Source organism: Marmota marmota, unplaced genomic scaffold (assembly GCF_001458135.2).
Source record: "Marmota marmota marmota unplaced genomic scaffold, marMar, whole genome shotgun sequence".
In the NCBI taxonomy this organism is placed as follows: domain Eukaryota; kingdom Metazoa; phylum Chordata; class Mammalia; order Rodentia; family Sciuridae; genus Marmota; species Marmota marmota.
The window spans coordinates 8,226,529-8,247,673 of NW_026000206.1; the positions used below are offsets into that span (position 1 = coordinate 8,226,529).

At 48.6% G+C, this 21,145-nt stretch overlaps 1 protein-coding gene across 8 annotated transcripts in view; it reads right to left on the reverse strand.

Annotated features, from left to right (window-relative positions):
• CUNH10orf90 (chromosome unknown C10orf90 homolog) overlaps window positions 1-21,145 on the reverse strand; it is a 278,495-nt gene that overhangs the window by 166,280 nt on the left and 91,070 nt on the right. For all 8 annotated transcript variants that reach the window (XM_048791379.1, XM_048791378.1, XM_048791376.1 and 5 more), the window contains one exon: window positions 5,649-5,721. In XM_048791379.1, the coding sequence (XP_048647336.1) occupies window positions 5,649-5,721 (73 nt within the window). The remainder of the gene's footprint in view (window positions 1-5,648; window positions 5,722-21,145) is intronic.

Here is a 21,145-nt window from a genome sequence, read left to right on the forward strand (position 1 = left end):
ACGTGAGCCTCTTCACGTCTCCACAGGAAGGATGGAGTGTGCTTTATTCTTCTGTGGTCAGAGAAGTGGTGCCAGCCTCTCCTCCTCCACTTTCCAAAGCAGGGTAAACATGGGCAGAGGAAGCACCCAGCAGACCCACAGTGGCCACTAAAGGGAACCTTTGTCCCTCTGGACAAAAGAGGCCGAGTCATGGGTCAGGAGCCTGAGGCACGGGTTAGATTCCTGGGGAAACCCAGCACGGAGGCCATCCCTGCCTGGCTCTGGGCCTCTGCCACCCCATCGGGCTCCCTCCTGCCCCGTGGGCTGGCCCTGGGGTCAGGAAGACCCCTGACACAGAAATGGCTCCAAGAAGCTGCTCGGTTCAAACTACGCCACCCTAGCCAGGAAGCCACTTCTCACACTGACACCTGAACTTGGGGATGTAGTGAGGAGGGCAACGGGCCCCGTCCTCGGAGTCCCCGGCCATGAAGAGAAGGAGGAGGGGTAGGGCCATGGTCCAGCAGCACCAGGAGGACTCTGATGGCAGGGCAGAGGCGGGGCGGGGCACAAATCGGAGGAAGCTTCTGGCCAAGGGTGGCTTTCACGATGACCATCCACAGGGGGTGGGCAGACAGAGGAGCCTCTGGACAAGGAGAGAGCCCACGGAGGGGAGGCAGCGAGATCAGAGAGAAGTCTAGAAGCACAGGCCTGAGGCGTGCTGTGCCCGGGAGCTTCTGCTTCAGCCTCTGAGGACGGCTGTGACCTCGGACCAGAGAAGCTGCACTGACTGAAGACACTGTCCTAAACTGCTCACGAGATGCATTCTCCCCTGGGCAGCAAGGAGAGCCATCAAACGGCCTCGGCATGAAAAAACGATAAATCCACGTGCTTCAGCTCCAGCACCTGAGCCTTCATAAAAGCCAGGCCTTAGGGAGGGCCAGCGGACGCGCGTCCCTCCTCTTCTCCTCTAGAGAGAAACCGCATTCCCAAGCCACTTCTGGAAGAGGGACGCGGCTCTGCTCACCCTCAGGCCAGGTGCTCTGCTTCCAGGTCCTCATAGCAGGACCAGGGGCGTGTGTTGTATTGGAAAAACTAACTGATTCAACAGCAACCAAACGAAACGATTGCTAGGGGTCAGCGAAGCCTGCTCTGGTGAGAGCCGGAATAAGGGAGCCGTTATCCAGGTTTTAAATGAAATGTAATTACGTTATCCCTCCCATCCATCAAAGGCCCACCCTTGAAAAACTGCCATCTGTAAAGGTCGGGCTTAACTGATCAGGAGGAAGAAAATTTCATGCTGTCCCACTTCCCTCCTGAGCCAAGCAAGTCAGTAATTAAAAATTCCAAGAGGCCTTCATCAATCCCCATGACCTGCATTTCTGCTCACCTGTTTCCCTGGATGTGGCCCCAATGAGGCACCTGACTCACAAATCACCCCGAGTCCAGCATCCAGCAGTCTCCTCCGCAGACGGGTAGCACAGTGGTGTGGGAAAGGCCAACAGAATCTTTTTATAAAGTGTAGAATCGGAATTTGAAAGGGACTTTCTACCTTCCTCTGATTTTAAAAACAGATGTGAGTTTGGGTAGAAATAGTCATCTTTCCTAGATTTTTTTTCTCCCTTAGTGTTCCTCGGCATTCAGATCTTATTAATCATAGTAAACTGAAATTTTACACAAGCCAACAGATTTCAAAGGCCTCGCCAAGAGGGCTGTTCAACCATAAGAAATCAGCTCCCCACCCTGCCCAGTCTGGAAATTCCAAGGACTAAGGCAGCAAATGGTCGCATGGTACAAATGGAGGAAGTAAAACCAAAACCTGGAGATGGCATTTTCTGCAGACTCCTGCCTGAGCACAGCGCATGCTATTTGGACCCTGGACCCCACTGCTGCAGCCCCTCCAACAGAGCCTACTGCCCCACGGAGACCAAGAATCCTGAGCCCTCTCTGTGTCCGGGAAAACTGAGGGACGAGAAGTGGAAGAACAGTCCTAAAGAAAACCTGACCAACAGTGAAGTCCACAGTGGCACTGAAGACACCTCGATGTGACAACCAAGGCCAGGCCAGGTCAGTGGTTCCCAGGACAAGACTCTTCCTCCCACGCCACGCATGTGGGCCCCTTCAGGTTTTGAGCCTCACCCTCTTCCCAGCTCGTGTGTCCTCTCCTGTGGTCACCTCAGCTGACCTGTGGTTCCTCAGACCACCCACCTGTACATGACCATCATATCCAGACCTCCAAACCTACCTGTCTCCCAGCCTCTTCACCAGACCCAACCACCTCCTGCACATCTGGAGCAGGGGCCATTGCCCTCTCACAGGAAGCAGCTAAATCCCACACATTCCAGACCACCCACTAGCACCCCCCTTTACCCCATCACCCCTACATCCTGCATTCCCTGCCCCATCATTGAACATTTTTAACTTGTCCCTTATGCCAACAGCTGGGAGGTAATTAGGTCACTTCCTGGGGCTCTGACTGTCCACCACAGTCCCTGTCCTGGCTGGACCCCTGTCCTCCCCTGCTTGAATCAGGTCATGCATTCTAACACCTTAAAATAGTTAATGGTCCCTCTTAGCCTACTCAGTAAATACAGATGGGAAATAAATAAATAATGCCACTAATTTACTTGGGCTCCCACCCACTGAAAGCTTCCTAACACCACCAGCTGCGTGAGCAGCCCGGGGGGCTTCCTTAAAACAGTTCGCCTTCCACCCTGGGGCTTGCCACGCACATATCAGCCCATACAAGAGGAGGAGGAGGGTTTCAAACATCAGCATGGCAACGTAGCTGCAGGAATGACCGCTGCAGCGCCCGCTGACCTTGAGACACCCTAAGCCTACTCACTCCTTCGGGGACAAGGGCCTGGCCCTTGGTGCCCTTGTGGGGGAGCTGCCCTCCCAGGCAGTCATCCACATGCTGGGTCCACGGAAGCCACGCGCCCACTATTGGCCTTGTCTCCTGACCAGAGGTGACAATGTCAGGATGAAGCAGCTCAAGATGAAGGTCCATGCTCTTGTTGCTAAGGTTCTGGTTCTTCCACGTCTGCATCCAGCGGATCTTCCTCCCTCGACATTTACTGGTTTCCTGACAACTTCCCTTTTGTCTGTGATAATGGGTTTCTGGTCCTTGACACCCAGGATTTGACCTAAACTCTGCTCCTGGGTTTCCCCAAGTCCCAAGAAGGCTGAGCCAGACCTCGTCCTGTGCCTTTTCACAAGCATGGGAGCGGAATGCCTTGGTTTGTGCCCCTCCAGGGCTGTGCAGAAAGTGGACTGCCTCTGAGCCGCATGGAGAGGCGGAACCTCCAAGAGGTGTCAGTTCACCAGGCTCCACCCTCGTGAGAGGATCAGTGCTGCCCCCGCAGGGGTGAGACAGTTATGGCAGGAGTGGGTTCCTAACAAAAACTCTTTTGAGTTTGGCCTCTCTCCCTCTCTCTCCCCACCTTGTGCAGTCGCACCACGTGATGGCTTCTGCCAGGTTATGAGGCACAAGAAGGCTCTCACCATGGGCAGCTCCTCCACTGTGGATGTCCCAAGCTCCAGAACTGCACCAAATGAACCCCATTGTTTGTAATGTGCCAGGATGTGGTGTCCCGGTGCAGCCAGAAACAGACTGAGATGGCAGACCAGATTCCTAATGCAAAGTCCTTGTGCTTTTATGGGGAGAAAGCTGGGCCACCACAGGCACAGAGGCCCAGGAGGCTGCTCCGACCCATGCTCTAGAAGAGGTGAGGCAGGACTCCTCCATCTCTGCTTCAGTCCTGCTCCTCTGGGCCCTCTTCTTTGCTGGGCCTTGCCTTAGATTGCTGAGTCAAGTAACAGCGAAGAGTTCCATTGAGCCCAGTTCTATCCAGACTCCTGCCAACTCGGCTTAGGGAGCATTCCCCCAGCCTTGTTAAGCCCCACACCTTAGCTAGCAAGATCTTCTTAGTAATGTCCATCCACTGGGTGCCTCCCCTGCCCTGTAGCTACACATGCCAGCCGCCTTTACTGTATCAAGAGTTGAGCGCAGCTCCCTATGCAAGTGTCTCTTCCCTGCTGTAACAACACGAATAAAATCTGTCTTGTCTCTTAACAAGTGCCAGAGCAACTTCTAATAGGAGAAACAACCCTAGAGGAAGATGCCCTGGGCACAAGAGGACTCCGTGGAAAGTCCACCCCAGGGAAAGCATGGTGCCATGCAGTAGGGCTCCTTGCCTTGCCCAGGAACACCCGGGGTTCAGGACAGCTTTCCACTGGACAACACTGGCAGGTTTTTTTTAAATGCCAGGAAACTTTTCTCCCTCCCCACCCAGGGTTGCTTGGGCACACTTCCTGTACTCTGGGTCACTAACCCTAGCCTGGAACAGCACGGACTTGGCTCCTGAGTGATTAACTTGCTGATCTCCCCTGGAGCAGCAACCACTGTGCAGGTGCCCAAGACCAATTTGATGTGGCCCAGTCCTGAGATAAAGAGGAGCAACGTGGCCTCATCTCAGTCACCAGGTCTGATTGCTCTTGCAGCCCCCTTGATTGTTCTAGGAAAACTCATCACTCTCTCCTGGTCCCCAGGCTCCCTGCAGGGTGCAGAGCCAGACAGGCTTCCAGGGCTGCTTTTGCTGTGCCAGGGAAGCAGCCCAGTGCAGCCACACTCCTGCCACAGACAGTGGGGGGCTAGGATTTCAAAGGGTCCACACTAAATACCTGCCACCATAAAAGACTAAGCTACAAACCACACTTGGGGCTTCCAGGGAGGATTAAATAGGAAAGTTTCTTTCAAATATTTTTGTCTTCAGTTGACTATGCCAGTTATGGAAAGAAATTCAGTTTCCCAACATCTTTGATATAGGCAGGTGGTGGCAGGTAATGAAAAGATATAAACGTAAATGTGTGTGTGTGTACAAATGTATATGTACACACACATACAATATGTATATGTATGTGTGTGTATGTATGTATATGTATATATATATATATATATATATATATATATATCCAAACATACATAGTTATTTTTCATCTACAACTCATCTGCCACATGCAAGAATCAAAATGAGGATAAAAACTAAAATTAGCCACATTAAAACATTCTTTTAGAATTGATTTTTGCAGTCTTTTGAACATTCTATTAATCCAGTAGTCCACAGTACCATCAGAACATTTGACCCGAATCCATGTGACTTCTAATAAAAAGGGGACGGAGGGAGCTTGTTTTCACATAATTTATGTTAACAAACTTAATAAAAGTTATGAACCGTAACCATCTCACCTAGTGTTTTTATAATTTAACAGCTATGAATTGAAGCTTCATAAAAACTGATTTATGAACGCACAGCCACCATGCCCCAACTACAAAAAGTCCACTGTGCTGGGAGAAGCCACACTCACCCCACACTCACCCCTGGAACTGCCGGCTCCAGGAGGAGCCTGCCTGGGCCCACCTGACCCCCGCGCCCCTGTCAGGAGTGTCCCAGGTACCGCCCGAGGAACTGACAGTCCTCACCCATCGTCTGCTTCCCTGTGGACGCTGGTCTACAGCCAGGGTGGAAAGGTAAACCATTTCAAACCTTGTGGTGCCACTGAGCTATCATCTCATGTTTGGAAAGGACCCAGGCTCCAAAGTACATTTCATTATTAATAAAAATAGAGAGAGAAGAGGACAATGGGGGCCCCAGCGGAGCCCAGCTCTTTACCTGCGTTCAGAAGACTTTCACCTCTTTCCCGGGAAGATTGATCTTTAGGGGATGAGAAAACCCGGCTGTGGATCTGGAAAATAAATACAGACCAACCCCAGTTTAATTTTTTTTTTTTGCCAGATATATAATCATCAATAATATACATTATTAAAGAAAAAAAAAAAAACAGGAACACCCATAGACTCTCTCCTTTCCCCCAAGAAAGAACATGTAATGAATACATATTTCCACTTTCTCCTGAGTTAACTCTGTCAATGAATAAAAGATAAGTATCTGGTGGTTTCCAGGAGGGAGGGAGGAAAGGAGAAAAGCTGTAATCAGCCAGCGTTGATTCTGCCGTGGATTTTGTTAGCAGATCAAAAAAACCACATCTAATGTTTCAGGGCTGAATGGGTGTTGAGCTAAAACCGAATGTTCAATAAATATTGATAAATCAATTAACCACAAGCAATTAAATTTCAGGAATTAGCCTGTAAGGCCCAATGAAAATAAGATTGATTTACACAAAAGTATTCTGCTATCTACACTTGTGATCGGCTGATTCTCTCTGCTGAAAGGCAAAGATTTATTCTGCAAATCTGTTGTGCTTGCTGTGAGTCTCTGGGCTCTGATCCGAGTGGCAATGGAGCTCTAGAGCCTCTCCGGCCCCGTGGCCCTCCCACACCCTGTGCCTCTGGCCCCTCAGAGGACCCTACGGCCTCACCCCAGGGAACATGGCTGACAAGGTCCACAGCAACTGGGCGCGATTGGCGGGGCATCCCCAGCCCAGCTCAGTCCTGAGCCCAGGTTCCCTTCTTGGCCCCCAGGCGAGGTAAGCTCACTTCTCCTTCTTGGCCCCTCCACCCGGCTCCTGGGCAATCTCTTCTGGGATGGCAGGGATGGGGGGAGCTCTAGCCATACAGCTCCTCTGTCCCAGAGAGAAGGTTGGCCCCCTGACCCCATGGGGACAGACACGAATGTGCGGGATGTGGAAGGGGCTGGGCTGAGCTCGGGGGGTTCACTATTCCTGCCACTCCCAGCGCCCGGTCCCAGGCCTCACCCTCCTGCTCTCAGCAGCAGAGAAGCGCTGACGGTGCTGGGACTCCACTGTGCTGGCGGCTGGGCTCAGTGCTCTGTGTGCAGCACCTCGCTGAGCTCTCATGGCTGTTAGAAAGACCTGCTCTCATGAGCCCTGCTGTGACAGCCCAGACAGCTAGGCTTCGGCCGACCAACAGGCCAAGGTCACCCAGCTGGGCTGAGATGAAGCTGGGACGCGGAGCTGGCCAGGCAGACCCAGAGCACCGAGCTCTCAGCCCCGTTCCAAATACTGTTGTCATTACTGTTAGGTCTCGGGTCCCCCCTTGGCTAGCTGGCCGGACCTGCCAGCACTCACGTAACCGTCATACATCCAGCGTCCTTCTCAGATTTGGCATAGACAGGCCGCAGGAAGAAGACTCGAAGAATTTTTCAGGGAGGAGAAAAGAGTGTCATGGCATTGGAGAGCAGCTGGCATACAACATGAGCCCCAATTTTGACAGCAGAAGAGAGTCCCGGCCCCACTGCTTGGACGGAAGGCATCAGGGAGGTCTGCAGTCGTGGGAGGCGGAAGGGGCAGGGGAAGCGGCCGGGGAGCTCCTGCTGTGCTCCTCCTGGCTGCTCTGATGGGCTCTTCTGAGGAAGGCTGCCGTGCACACTTCTCCTGGAGCTGCATCAAATCCAGCAGTTAACTGACCTGGGATGGGCCTTCCCAGAATTAATTTCCACTCGCTTACTCCCCATGTGCTCTGCAACCTCTGATCAAGAGCCGCAGTCCCACTGCGGGCAGGGAACACTGGAGGGGGCTGGTTGGGACTGCAGACAGGTGCTCTCTCTCTCTCTCTCCCTGTGGCCCCAGAGCTCCCAGTGGATGCAAGTTGACGAGGGCCCGTGGCCTTCAGCAAATGCCTGGCTTCTCCAAAGCTGAGAACCATCTTCTGACGCTTCAGGCTCTGGATCTCTGAAGTTAACAGTGACGGGTGATTCAGGGCACAGTTCAACCCCAGCTCTGTGGGAAAACTTGCTTTCTGCTGGTGGCTCTTTGTCATCCCTTCATGCTGAAGAGCACAACTCTTCACCATCCTTACGATAGTTTCAGGAGGGACCTGGTGTCTGCCCCTGCTAATCTTATGGATGACTGGGCACCTGTCTCCTGGCCACACGCCATGTGTGAACTTCCCCTCACTTTGACTGTACACACGCTTACCCACTACAGGGCCTTTGCACATGTCATTACGTTGTGCAACCTGTTTCCCTGGTCCTCCTCTGGGTCTCGGCTCCCATGACCTGACCATGTGAGTCTCTCCTGACACCACATTCAGAACCAGGGCAGGTTCTTATTTACAAGCTCTTTCATGGTGACGTTCTTTTTCCTTCAGAGAACGTGCCTCGGATTGTAAGTACAGTAATGTGAATCTGCAGCCGAGGCCCACTTCCCCCCCACACTAGAACCCCTGTTGGAGCAGAAGCAGTTACACTGTCCTCGCCAAGGACTCCCAGCTCCTGATATAGGGCGGGACACATGGGGAGCCCTTAGTAAATATTTGTTGGAAAAAAATTAAGGAATGACTGAGTAAATAAATACATGAATAAATAAAAGCAAAGCCCCTTACGTAGGGAACATCATGCCCAGAGCCCCCTGGAGCCCACCACCCTGGCTTCTGGAGCTCTGTACCACCCAGGGTCCAACACTTCCACCCATGTCCAGCTCTTTCCCAGCTCTGCTTCTTGCATTTTATTTTGAGACGGGTCTTGCTTGCTAAGTTGCCAAGGCAGCCTGGGGGTGGTCCACAGTCTCTGCCCACCCCCGCTCAGTCCTCGGCTTGCCAGGGTCTGAAATGAGCCACCCTGAGCCCCAACCCTGAGGCTCCTCTTGCTCTGCTCCCAGTGGCCACTTGGCTGCTAGGTCCAATGGACGGCTTCTACTGACAGCAACCGTGGGTTGGCTCCATAGCTTAGCTATTGTGAATTGAGCTGCTGTTAACTTTGATGTGGCTGTGTCACTGTAGTACACTGATTGTAAGTCCTTTGGGTATATGCTGAGGAGTGGGATAGCTGGGTCAAATGGTGGTTCCACTCCAGGTTTTCTGAGGAATCTCCATACGGCTTTCCAAAGTGGTTGCACCAATTTGCAGTCCCACCAGCAATGTATACTTTTCCCCCACATCCTCACCAACATTTACCGTTACTGTATTTTTGATAATTGCCATTCTGATTAGAGTGAGATGAAATCTCAGTGTAGTTTTAATTTGCACTTCTCTAATTGCTAGAGGTGTTGAACATTTTTTCAAATATTTGTTGACTGATCATATTCTGTGAAGTATCTATTCGGTTCTATGGCCATTTATTGATTGGATGATGATGATGATGATGATTTTGGTGTTAAGGTTTTTGAGTGCTCTATATATCCTGGAGATTACTGCTCTATCTGAGGTGCTGGTGGTAAAAATTTTCCCCCATTCTCTTCATGCTGTGAAGAACTTCACTCCAATCTCTGGTGAGGATATAAACAGAGTGACCTTGGTTCTAAAGGAAGAGAACATACTCATAAAGCATCGGAAGACCTCCACCTTGCAGTGGGCATGTGATCTACCCTGTGTACTCCCCTGTTTGGAGGGATGCATGGTCCTCCACTGTACCCCAGCCTGCCACCAGTAAGGAGGGAGTAAGAAAATGTCCTCCAAGTTCTTTCTCTGGGACTGGTTAACAGAGCTAGGGACGTTGGCAATCCTAGGGTTGAAGTCCACCTCAGGTGCCCAGCCCAGCAGCTATGATGGACAGACTCAGTGAATGCTTGCGGAAAAAGGAGGAGGGAAAGAAAGGAAAGAAGGAGGAAGGGAAGGGAGGGGCAGAGGGAAGGAGGGAGGGGTACAGGGTGGACACCCGCCCCTGGCCTGCAATGCCTGGAGTTTGTGTGTCACTCTTTCTACAAGCAGGAATACTGGCTCCCACAAACCAGGTAGTGCTCTAGCTGCTACAGTGCACAGCACAAAGGGAGCTCCTGATCACCCCAGGCCACTTCCTGAGTGATCAAGTGACTTATAACTCACTCCTTTCAATCCTGTCAGCATTACATCTCTGAAGCATGGCATGTCACTTAGTGAAAGAACAGTAATCTACCAAAGCCACACAATGGGGAAAAGATAAAGCCTCTTTTCAGCTGCTAGTGGCCTAGGGCCTGTTCAACAGGAGGTCACAGGAGGAGCCCTCAGGGCTTGCAGGAACCACCTCAGGCATCCTCTGTACACTCTGAGGGGGGAAAAAAACTGCCAGCTCCAAGTACAGTTGGGAGGTTGAGGGGCAGAAAAGCTAGGCACCAGGTCCATGGCCACACACACCCAGTGAGCAAGAAAAGGAGCCCAGACTGGAACCCGGGCACGAGGCTCCCGCCTTGGGACAGAAAACCCCAACTAGGACCAAGCCCCTTACAAAGATCTGAGGCGCTTTAGTTAGCGCAGGACGCTCTTAGTGGCAAAGCCCCTTAGTAAGTTTTGATTCTCCAAAGTCCAGGAGAAGCGGCCTGGACACAGAGTTCTTCTATTTTTTTTTTTTTTTAAATTATTGTAAAAAACCAAACTAGGGCCCAGAGAGGGTAAAAGATACAAGTGTCCAGGAACAAGAAGACAATGGCTCTGTCTTGTAACCGCCCCCTTGGCCTCTCCCACTGCACCGCCTGCCCCTCACCGAGCAGGGCATTTCCTCCTAGTACCACTCCACAGGAGTTCTGGGGTCAGACTTGGTGGCTGCTAGGACAACAATGACATCTCTTGGATGGAGCGTCTCAGGTACTGTAACGGGGAACCGCGTGTGAGACTCAGTGCTCACGGGAGCAGCTTCCACATTCTCTAACTTCATCTCCCAGAACCTGCCAGAGCAACTGGGCTCCAAAGAACATTCACGTTCTGGTTCAGCTGCGCTATGGTTTCTGGCCCTCTCTTCAGGATGCTTCACTCTGGATCCACAGCTCTTTATCTGCAATTCTAAAATGCACAGGACTCTGAAATCCAAGGATTTTTCTCCCTGTGTTTGTAGCAAATTAATCTGACAGCAGAACCTTAACTGAGCTAACCCGAGGCTATTTATAATATTAATTTATTCCATTTAGTGTGAATATTCATAAATTTTATTGCAAAAACATCAGTGAGCTTAATTACAGGTGCCACCTCAGATCCCACTGGAGATATTGCACAGACTCATCTTGGTAAAATCTAAAGGGCTACTGTTGAATCCTGTTCAGTCTACAGAGTCTAGCATGCAGGATTGCAGATCAGTGTGATGGGCATTTGATGAAGACTTGTCACCAGACCCAGGCCTTAGATTTTTCCCCATGCTCCCCCAGTCAGTCCTGACAGAGCCCCAAAACACGGGTGTCCCCGAATGTTACAGATAGAGACACTAGTCATTTGCTCTGAGGCACAGATCTGCTAAATCCAGAGCCACAGAAGCCGCATCTTGATTAAAATTCTACCACTTTACCCCTCACACTGCAGTACTTGGGCCTTCCTTCCCAAACTAGTGTGAGTGTGTGTGCATGTGTGTCTGAGTGTGCAAGTGTATGCATTTGCCCGGTCAAGTTCGAGAAGTTTCCTGGGTTCCTTAGGTCACTGGGCAGCAAATCAGGGACTGAAACTTCATACACCCAGGAAAGAAGAGAGGAGAGAAAATAGCTGGGAGTTTCTAGGGCTACACAGAGCTCTGCAGCCAAGACCACCAACCCCTGCAAATCTGCTCTCTGGACGCATGCACTGTTCACAGGGAAACGGGAGATCTCGAATCTACTTGTAATCCAGGGAGCCAAAGACCAAGGGTGGATTTGGGGCTGGGTCTTCTGTTGAGAACAATGATCTGCATTGTTGGAATCCAATGAAAACAAGGCTATCTCTTTTCAGCACCCAGATGCCTTCTCCTGGGGATGCAGGAGGTTCCAAAAGGGGGCAGACAGCTCGTGGGTAGATGGGTCCACGTTGGACGGCTGTTAGTACAGACTCTTTTGGGAATGGTGCACACCTTCCAACACCAATCTGGATGCATGACTGATCTTTGCCAGTGCTATGCATTTGTTTTCAATCTTCTGAACTCTCTTCTGCAACGATAATTAATGTCAGACAGTGTATTTTCAGGTTAATGCAACCCTGCATAACTCAAAACGGAGATTTATCTCTCCACCATGACTCCCTCTTCATGCTTCAGCTCTTTGTGTTTACATCTGGTTTAACTTTTTCTAATCTAAAATAAATCAGCATGAAAAGCATTAGATTTTTCATTTAGATTCTCAATTGCTTTTTATTACTGAGATAATGTCCCTTATCTGATTGCAAACGGTGGGACTGTTCCCTTGTTAGGATCTGAATGAGGATGCCACAGTTCAGTCTTTCCAACTCTCCTTGTTCTCCTTCACTCTTGTTTTCAAGGGTAGTGAGTATCTGCTGGGGTTCTGATTGGAACAAATCCACCTGTGAAGAGGCGATATTACTCCCATCATTCCTTCTCTTGAGAGGTCCACCGCGAGTTCTCTCTTCAGTTTCCCCCAGGGTAACCCCAGGACCGCAGCACCCCGTCTGGCTGCAGGTACAAAGGAGGCCACAAGAATGAGGCACTTGGCTGGAGGGTCTATGCAAGCCTCAGGCATGGGGAGGGGACCGTGACTCCCAAAGGTGGGCATGTTAGTTACCCAGTTACAAAGCCAAAATTACCCAACTGGTCTGTATATCAGAGAGGTAGGCATATATCAGAGAGGTGGGTGTATATCAGAGAGGTAGGGGTATATCAGAGAGGTAGGTGTCCCCTGACTTCTTAAGTGTTCCTTCCAGCATGTTCTGTCACGTTTCCTACCATTTGCAAAATGTCCAGAAACTGAGTCTGTTCCCTGGACCACGTGGAATCTTTCCCTGGTGATTGTTCACCATGGCCTCCCACTTTCCCTCCATCAGAGTCCTGCACAGTGTGAGCTACTTAGACTCAATATGCTAAAGTCCCCTTGACTTTGGAACCCCTCAGCAAGTTCGGAGAATTCAATAGCTCACTCAGCTCTACAACTTTAACTCGAAGGTTGTTTTTCTTCTTTCAAAGCAATGCAAACAGAAAGAAAAACATCACCAAGAAGGATGAAGGTGCTCCTGGTCCCTTGGCTCACCGACTCCCACGCAGCTCCTCCCTGGCCCAGGGCAAAAGACTTAAGATTCTACAGGATATATATATAATTCATACTGGTGGCTGCATTTTGTGACTCTTTTTTTTTTCTCAACCAGACTGACAGCAACCTAAAAGGTGCCCTCTATACCTGACTGTCACATCTTCTCAGACCTGGGGGAGCCGCTGACTTCTGCTAATTGCAGGATAACCTGATCTGGTCCTCAATGGCTCTGTCATGGCTGCACCACAGAGTGCTAAATGCTTCATAAGCATCGTGCGATCTCCATGGCAACTCTAGGAGGAAGGGTCTACTCCAGTCTTGTCTTCAGGGCAAGGAAGAGTATCCTTGGTATTATTATTCATAAGAATAGCAGCTGTCTGTGATCAACAGCTAAGCGTAAGAGGCTAAGCACGCACACTAAGCACTTTCCACAGGCGACCTTTATCTGTGCCCACAGCAGCACTTGAGGAAGGTACCTTGTGGCTCCATTTGATATAGAAGCTACTGACATTGGAGAAGGCAAAATTCACGGAAAGTCACCAAGTTAAAACTGGCAGATACAGCTATACCTGCATCAGGGACCAAGCTGTCAGCCCTTCTCTGCCTCAAGAGAACATTACAGATTTAATTGAGATGTTCATACTCGTAAGAGAAACCTATCACAGCACAAAACACTGCTCACTGTGGATTTTCCATCATGGGACATTCCAGAACAGTCAAGATTCTGGCAGCAGCAGGTGGGTCAGCAGGTGCCAGGGGCTAGGTTGGGAGGGTTCCCAGGGTACAGGGTGCAAGGGAACCTCTGAGGTTGGTGAAAATGTCCTAGATGGCGATTTGGTACTGGTTATACCACATCTGCACCTGCCAGAAGAAAATGAGTTGCTCCTTTTAAATGTATGAATATTTATGAATGTAAATTTTACCTTAATAAGGATGACTTTTTAATACACCGATTTAGCTTAGAGATGCACTTCAACAAGCCCATAGTACAAGAAATAAGACCCAGAAACTGCCCTCAGGGATCTCAGGGATCTCGCCATCTGGTGCAAGAGCCCACACAGAGACGGTCTCACGCACTTAGAATTGTGTTCTTTAAGCACAAGCAAGGGCAGGGCCAGCTTCATGGTGTGGAACTTGTGTATTTGCACAGGTGGCCCATGTACTTCGATTAATGTCCCCATCTTGAATGGTTTTTTATTGTGGTAAAATATGCATAACAAAAAATTCACCATGTTAACCATTTCAGTGTATAATGATGTGCATTCACAGTGCTCTGTGATCACACCGCTGTCCACCTGCAGAACTCCTCATCTTCCTGAATGGAACCTCTGTACCCATTAAATAGTAGCCGCCACCCCCTCCCACAACATATAGCCTCCCTTCTTTCTGTCTGTGAAATTGACCATTCTGGGTGCCTCATGTGGTTAGAGTTCAATAACATTTGTCTTTATGTCAGGGTCTTTGACCCTGCAGAGTGTCCTCAGGTCCCTCGTGTTGTAGGTTGTCAGGGACTAGAAGGAAATTCTCCTTCAAAGATTAGCCTGACAGCCCCCTGGGAGACATCCTGCCTGGGAGGCATCCTGCAGCTACCTATCTCCCTGGAACATCCTGAGGTTATCAGGATCATCAGACATCTTGCACCTGGCAGTTTTACCACCCACATCCAGCAATTGTTGATTAGAGAGCTTCCCCATCCCCAGCATATAAATACCCCTGTGTGAACAATAAAAGTTTGCAGCTTGATCAGACACCTGTCTTGCTGTCATCCTTCTGTGTCTCTTGTCCCTTCATTCCTCCCCATCCAGGTTCACTGCCCACGTTGATGTGTCCTGCTGGACGGGACAGTAGGTAGGTTAGTACTTCCTGCTGATGGTGTCCTTTGACACATGCTTCTCTTTAATCTGGATGAAGTCTAACTTACTGGTTTTTTCTGCTGTGGGCCTACACCTTTGGCAGTGCCATCTTGAATATTTAATCACTTTGCCTTTGAACTTGAAGTGCAGTAGGACCACAGAGGGAACACATGCCACCTGTGTGCTCACTGATTTCCTTGTTGCCCCTGGACATCAGGTGTCTTTCAATCATTGAGACCAGGTGAGCCCACCAAGGCTGGGAGTCGGGCAAGATCCACAGGGAATGGGGCATGATCAGGTGGAATCCAAGAAGAATACTCAGGGATAGTGGCCGCCCCAGGCCTGGCCTTCCTGGACACAGGCCCACTTCAACACAGAAAGGAGGCAGGAGCTGGGAAGTACCAGTGGCCCAGCAGCCCTATCTTTCCCTTCTTACCCCTGTCACCTCCTGGGGTCAGCCTTCCACTGTGATGAAGTGGTAAGAGGGCAGGAAGGGGTGACGCTGCAGCCAGAGCTGCCGCTCCTCAGCAAGCCCAAAGCAGACAGTGCCACCAGACGTGGTTAGATCCAGGAAGGAAATAAAGCAGGTGAGCTGGAGTTTGCAGTGCTTATTATGCCTTAAGAATGAAATACACATATGCTCAATGAGCTAAAAAACACAAATTATGTCACTTCGGCAATTCCACATATGAGCTAAATGCTTCTTTATTTGTGTTAAAAATCAGCATTGCACCATATAAAGATGAACAGTAGAACGCAGTAGTAATACAAAACTCTAATTTTTCTCTACCGAGATCACCATTAAGTAGAAAATTTAAAACACCATGAAAAAAATCAAGAGAAAGAAAGAATATGTAGAATGAGAAAGATTTATATTTTAATACCTTTAGAGACAGTTTTCCTGAGTTTTTCTTTGAACAAGGAGACCCACATTTTTATTTTGCAATAGGCCCCACTAATTTGGTCTACAAATGTGGATAAGTGGACGTCATGGGGGACCTTTTTCACGGAGAGCCTTTGTATTTTGTTCCTGTACACCTGGCTCAGCGACAAGCCCACATGGGGAGCTCACAAAGCTTCCTTCCTCACAACCAACAGTGTGGACTTCAGCACACCGCATGCCCAGGCTCTCCTGGGACCCTCTTTGCGTGTCCATGTCCATCTCCAAGACCCAGTCCCCTCCCACACCTGAGCCAGCCCATCAGGCTGCCTCTCAGGAACTGCAGAGCAAGGCTAGGTGGCAAACAGGGCCAGCGCCCAGAAGCCAGCCATATCCAGACTCATCAGCCAGGAGTCAAGCACATTTGCAGCTAAAACAATGATTTTCTTAACTTTCGGGAAATACGGGGCTGAATCCAAGGCATCTGGGTCCTGGTGCAGACAAATCCCCTGGGTGCCTGTGTGCTGGCCCAGCTAGAGCCTGCTGGGCAGGGAGTGGCTTCTTGCTTTAGCTACAAAAGGGTGAACAATTTGCTGTCTACTTTGAGAAATTATTTCCCTGATTTGCTTTCAAACCTATTTGCTTCTCTGATATATTATTTCTAAATCCTGGCTTTTCCCCAAGATACTCATTTTTTGGAGCTGCCTCAAAGTCCTTTTTGGATGGAGAGGGGATATAAATTAGACTCACAAAGAGGAAAGGAAATTATTTCACTACTTAGAATTTGATTAATGAAAAGAATGGATAAAACAAGTGACCTCCAATTTTTGGCTTTGCTTGGGCAAGCTAGAGATGGTATCTGTCCATCCACCCATCCATCAGTCCTGAAAATGAGCACCTCTGCAGGGACCCTAAAGAGCCCCGAATCAAAGGAAGATCTCCCCCATCACAATGTCATCAGCCACCACGCACCTGGCTTCATGTTCCCATCTGAGACACCATGTATTTTTTTAATCCTTCATTCATAACACACCCCAAATGTCTACTGCAAGCCAACCTGGTGCCAGGAGCACATGGTGAGATAAAGCAGCTCAACAGCACCTTTCCCAAGAGCTCTTAGAGGACCCAACACAGGCACCTTCAATCCCACCGCCTCCTGTTCGTTCCTTTTCTCCACAGATGCACAAATTAGGGAAACACTTGGTAAGCAGAGAATGCAGACAATTCCCAGGAGTCCCAGCTTTGGTGTATGTGCCCTTCCCTGAGTGTGCACAGAAGCTGTGAATATAATGGGCTTTCACTGGTGGCAGAGTTTTGCAGACATAATTAAGGTTGCTAATCAGTTGACACTGATTCATTCAAAAGGAAATGATATCAGGTGGGCTGACCTAATCAGGAGAGCCTTTTACAGAAGGAAGAGGGATTCAACGCAGCAGAAAGTCTTCAGATGACCTTAACCAGACAAAAGAACATGGCATACATGACCCGTGGCTGGAGCCACGGGGCAGGGACCTGAGGGTAGCCTCTAGCAAGAGTGGTCTCTGACAGCAGGAAAAAGACACATCATTGCCACAACAAGAAACTGAATTCCTCCAGTGACCAGCCATCTTGGAAGAGGACCCTGAGCCTCATGTGAGAGCTGAGTCTTGGCCAGCACTTGATTCAGCCTAGAGAGAATTCCTCTTAGCCGAAAAGCCATCAGACCCACACCAGGACTTCTGACCTACAACACTGCAAAATAATAAATGGCTGTAGATTTTTCTCTGCTAAGCATGTGATCCGTTGTTATGCAGCAAAAGAAAACAAACACATATTGGGTTTTCCACTTGTGGCTCCTCTGTGGCCAGTCAGACCTGAAGCCATCTGTGATCCTGCACCATACTGACATCTGCCCAGAGATAAGAAGCTGCCTCGGCTGAACAGTGCAGGGAGGCCATAGGCAACAAGCCCCCAGGCTGGAGCTCCTGAGTGACATCCCTGTGCATGTCACCTGGGGATGCATGTGACTGATGAGCAATGATTTTACATATATTCCACTCATTTTGGAAAGATTTAAGCCATTATCTCCCTCTTCTCCCCACCCGCTTCCACTCTAAGACTCTAATCATGTATGAATCTAACCTCTTAATATTGGTCCATATGCCACCCAAGCTGTTTTCTCTCTATCTCCCTTTCTGCTCATTCTCATCTGCTATCACTCCAATCCAGTAAAAATAAATAAAAGTCCATTTTAAATGATGTCCTTTTTTCCTCCTATAGATCTTCTATTTGGTTTTCTCCGTATACATATTATCTATTTCTCTCTCCATTATGGTGAAATCTCCCTTTAAATCCTGAAATTTAAAGGAAAAAAATGTATATTGATAATAGCTTTTAAAAGGTTCTTGCTTTATAATTTTATCATTTCTGTAACTAATGAATCTGCTTCTACTTACAATCATACTTTCTGGATTCCTTGAGTCATATTTTCTGGACTCTTTAAATGTCTAGTAATTTTTCACTGGGTGCCAGGCATTGTGGGATTTTATATATTGGTCACTGAATTTTGGCATAGTCTTATAAAGAGTATTGTACTTTGTTTTGCTAACCAGTTAAACTACAGGAGGAACGGCTTGGTTCTTTCAACAGCTGATTTTTAAATTGCTATGGGATGAGCCTGGAGGGGCTTTTTCTCTGGGGCTAGTTTAGTCACTTCCAAGCAGGATCCACTAGAGACTCTCCTAACTTGCCCCTGAATTCCGTGTGGTCCTAATGGTGGGCGACTTAGATGATCCATGACCCTAAAAAGGTGCTGAGAACGGTTCACGCAACAGCCCCTGGGAGCTATTCCTTGCTGGTGAGCTCTTCTGGGTCTAGTCTTGCAGCGTCTCTCTCATTCACAACACACAGGCTCAATTTCAGCCGGACTCAAGGAAATGGGAAGCAATCTCGCTATGCCTGGCTTCCTCCGCTCAGGAACTGTGCCCTCAAATTCCAGTAGCATCCCTATCTCCTCGGTTCAGAGACTACAGAGTTCTATGGGGCTCTGCTGTCCTGTGCCACCACCGAGAAGTTGCCATTCTTCCTGCCTGACGTGTCGTCCCCTGCCGGGGCCTTTCCCCATTTTACACTCTTCCTGTGGAGCAGGGACCCTTCCAATCTTATGCGAAGGATGTGCCCAAGCACCCTTCTTGCTGAGCCCTCTTCCACAGCTCCATGGAGATACTGGCTGCACCCGCCAGAGGATCACCAGGGCTAGGAGCTCTGCCTGCAAGCCCTGTGTCCCAGCCCCTGGAACAAAGTGAGATTTGATATGTAACTTTCAACAGGAGTTCCCTCTTTAATTCCACTTCTCTTCAGGGAAGGCACAGAACATGGCACTGCAGGAGCAGAGTGGCGGGCCCGTGCTGGAGGAGGCGCTCAGGGAAAAAGCCAGGGAAGGGCCACATCTGGTGCAATTGCCTCTTGATCCTGGCGTGGCCAGGTCCCTTGTCTACACGGCAGGATTTCCTCCTTCTCCCTCCTCCCCCAGCACAGGCACAGGGCACAGACTCAGAGTAGAAGCAGCGAGGCCCGATCCCTCCTCTGCCACTCCTGACATTGTCACTGAGCAGCCTGCCTCATTGCTCGGAGAAAATCATAAAATTTTCTCTCTGTAAAAATAGGGCTAGGTTGGTCTCTGTGTCCTCTATTCTGTGCAGTTCGTCTACCAGTCTATGTTGGTGCCAATGCCATGCTGTTTTTGTTACTGTGGCTCTGTAGTATAGTTTAAGGTCTGGCGTAGTGATGCCACCTGCTTCACTCTTCCTGCTAAGGATTGATTGCTTTAGCTATTCTGGGTGTCTTATTTTTCCAGATGAATTTCATGACTGCTTTTTCGATTTCTATGAGGAATGCCATTGGGATTTTGATTGGAATTGCATTAAATCTATATACTGCTTTTGGTAGTATGGTCATTTTGACAATATTAATTCTGCCCATCTTCTGAGGTCTTCTTTGATTTCTTTCTTTAGGGTTCTGTAGTTTTCATTGCATAGATCTTTCACCTCTTTCATTAAGTTGATTCCCAAGTTTTTTGTTTGTTTGGGTTTTTTTTAAGCTATTATAAATGGGGTAGAGTTTTCCTCATTTCTCTTTCAGAGAATTTGTCACTGATATACAGAAATGCCTTTGATTTATGGGTGTTGATTTAAAATCCTGCTACTTTGCTGAATTCATTTTCTAGTTCTAGAAGTTTTTTGGTGGAATTTTTTTGGGTCTTCTGGGTATAGAATCATATTGTCAGCAAATAGTGCTAATTTGTGTTTTTCTTTTCCTATGCATATCCCTTTAATATTTTTTTTTGTCTGTCTAATTGCTCTGGCCAGTGTTTCAAGAACTATGTTAAATAGAAGTGGTGAAAAGGCCATCCTTGTCTTGTTCCAGTTTTTAGAGGGAATGCTTTCAATTTTTCTCCATTTAGAATGATGTTGGCCTGGGGCTTAGCATAGACAATCTTTACGTTATGTCCTATTATCCCTAACAGACACTTCTCAGAATATGATATACAATCAATCAACAAATATATAAAAATACATTCACCATCTCTAGCAATTAGAGAAATGCAAATCAAAACTACTCTAAGATTTCATCTCACTGCAGTCAGAATGGCAGCCATTATGAAGATAAACAATAAGCATTGGTGAGGATGAGGGGAAAGGCACACTCATACATTGCTGGTGGGACTGCAAATTGCTGCAGCCAATATGGAAAGCAGTATGGAGATTCCTTGGAAAACTGGGAGTGAAACCACCATTTGACCCAGCTATCCCACTCCTTGGTCTATATCCAAAGGACTTAAAATCAGCATACCACAGGGACACAGCTACTTCAATATTTATAGCAGCACAATTCACAATAGCTAAACTGTGGAACCAACCTAGATGCTCTTCAGCAGACGAATGGATAAAAAAAAAAATGTGGCATATACACACAAGGGAATATTACTCAGCAACAAAAGAGAATAACATCATGGCATTTGCAGGTAAATGGATGGAGTTGGAGAAGATAATGCTAAATGAAGTTAGCTAATCTCAAAAAAAACAAATGCCGAATGTTTTCTCTGATATAAGGAGGCTGATTCATAGTGGGGTGGGGAGGGGGAGCATGGGAGGATTAGATGAACTCTGGATAGGACAGAGAGGTGGGAGGGGAAGGGAGGGGGCAGGGGGTTAGAAATGATGGTAGAATGTGATGGACATCATTATCCAAAGTACCTGTATGAAGACACCAATTGGTGTGAATATACTTTGTATACAACCAGGAAAAAAAATTAAAAGTAACATTAAAAATCATTTGCTATCAGCATTAAAAAAAAAAAAAAATAGGGCTGGTGAGTCTCACGCAGCTGTGGAGAGGATCAATGTGGCCCTTCAGGGACCAGCCAACACCAGCCTCCTTTGTTCCCTCTCCCCCCCAAGTGATCCTTGCACACCCTGGTCCTGGCCTCTGGCCCTCCGCTCCCACGTGCACCTGCCCCCACCCCCAACCCCTTCACACACCAGCGGCAATTCACACCAGCTTCTTTCTCACTCCCCTCTGGGCTTATGGACTTGCAAACATTTGGTCTGGAGCATCAGATAAGGGTTTAGGACAG